At 35.4% G+C, this 1287-nt stretch overlaps 1 gene segment (V, D, J or C); it reads left to right on the forward strand.

Annotated features, from left to right (window-relative positions):
* The first annotated feature begins 377 nt into the window (after positions 1–377).
* LOC128544256 (Ig heavy chain V region 914-like) lies at positions 378–900 on the forward strand. The segment is given in 2 exon segments: positions 378–472; positions 581–900. Coding segments are annotated over 2 exon segments (360 nt in total).
* Positions 901–1287: the final 387 nt, after the last annotated feature.

A 1287-nucleotide genomic window follows, 5' to 3' on the forward strand; every position in this document is an offset into this window, starting at 1 on the left:
AAACATAATATTAGTAATAATGACATAATAAATAAATAAAAACATTAAACCGATGGCAAGTAGAGAACTGTCACATGACAGATTCACAGAACACAGCTTTTCTGTAATATTTATGCAAATCTCCATCTTCTCCTGTGATAATATAATATACAGTATGATAAAATCTACTAGAGATTATTTTGCAGCTTTTATTTGTATTTAACAAGTGAGTGATAATTTACAGTATTAAATCTTGTTCAGTTTAGACATTTAATTAATAATTAGTTAAAAGCATTAAAAGCATTAGGATTGTAATTATTAAAACCGGAAAAACATTAAATGCTGTTTTGGATTAATCAGCATTCAGTATGCAAATAGTCCCCATTACAGCTACATATAGAGACATATCAGCGTGTGGGCTCTGGAGAATTCAGCACTGCTTTTAGTTAAACAATGTTCCTGTCATTTTTGCTGCTGCTGGCAGCTTCATCCTGTGAGTTTCACTTCAGTAATAAACTCAGAGTGATGTTGGTGAATTATTGTACTCATAACCTACTGTACTGTACATACATGTTTAACTGAAATTGTGACTTGTTTTCAGATGTGGAATGTGCAGTAGAACTCACTCAGGTCTCCTCAGTGATGTTAAAGCCAGGAGAATCTTTAACCCTCAGCTGTAAAGTATCCGGATACTCTGTTACTGATAGCAGCTACGCCACAGCTTGGATTCGACAACCTGCAGGAAAAACTCTGGAATGGATAAACAACATTTGGGGAGGTGGAAATGCTTATCATAAAGAGTCTCTAAAAAGCAAGTTCAGTATTTCTAAAGACGACTCCAGCAGCACGGTGACTCTGAGAGGACAGAATCTGCAGACAGAAGACACAGCTGTGTATTACTGCGCACGCTACACACACTGATACTTCTACTTAGATGTCAATACAAAAACATGTGTTGTTGTCATGAACTGAGCTCACATTTTCATCATCAGTGTAGAGCATTAGATCTATTGATCCAATATCGAATTATATAGTGATGATCCAAATGCTCCTACTTTGTTACATTATGTTTTAACTCCAGATGAGCAGTGTTTTTTGAGAGCAATACTTATTACAGCTAATAATAATAATAATAATAATAATGTTTTGTGCCACAGCTGGACAGTCTGTGCAAACGCATTCATATCATTCAGTTTCTACATTTAGCCTTTCTCTCTTCTTTGGCAAACTGCTGTGACTGCATACAGCTTTGTGCCATCATTTAGACTGATCACATTACATTTAGGAACCTGTGCTTAAAAACACAGG

The sequence above is a fragment of the Clarias gariepinus genome, chromosome 16, assembly GCF_024256425.1.
Source record: "Clarias gariepinus isolate MV-2021 ecotype Netherlands chromosome 16, CGAR_prim_01v2, whole genome shotgun sequence".
Lineage (NCBI taxonomy): Eukaryota > Metazoa > Chordata > Actinopteri > Siluriformes > Clariidae > Clarias > Clarias gariepinus.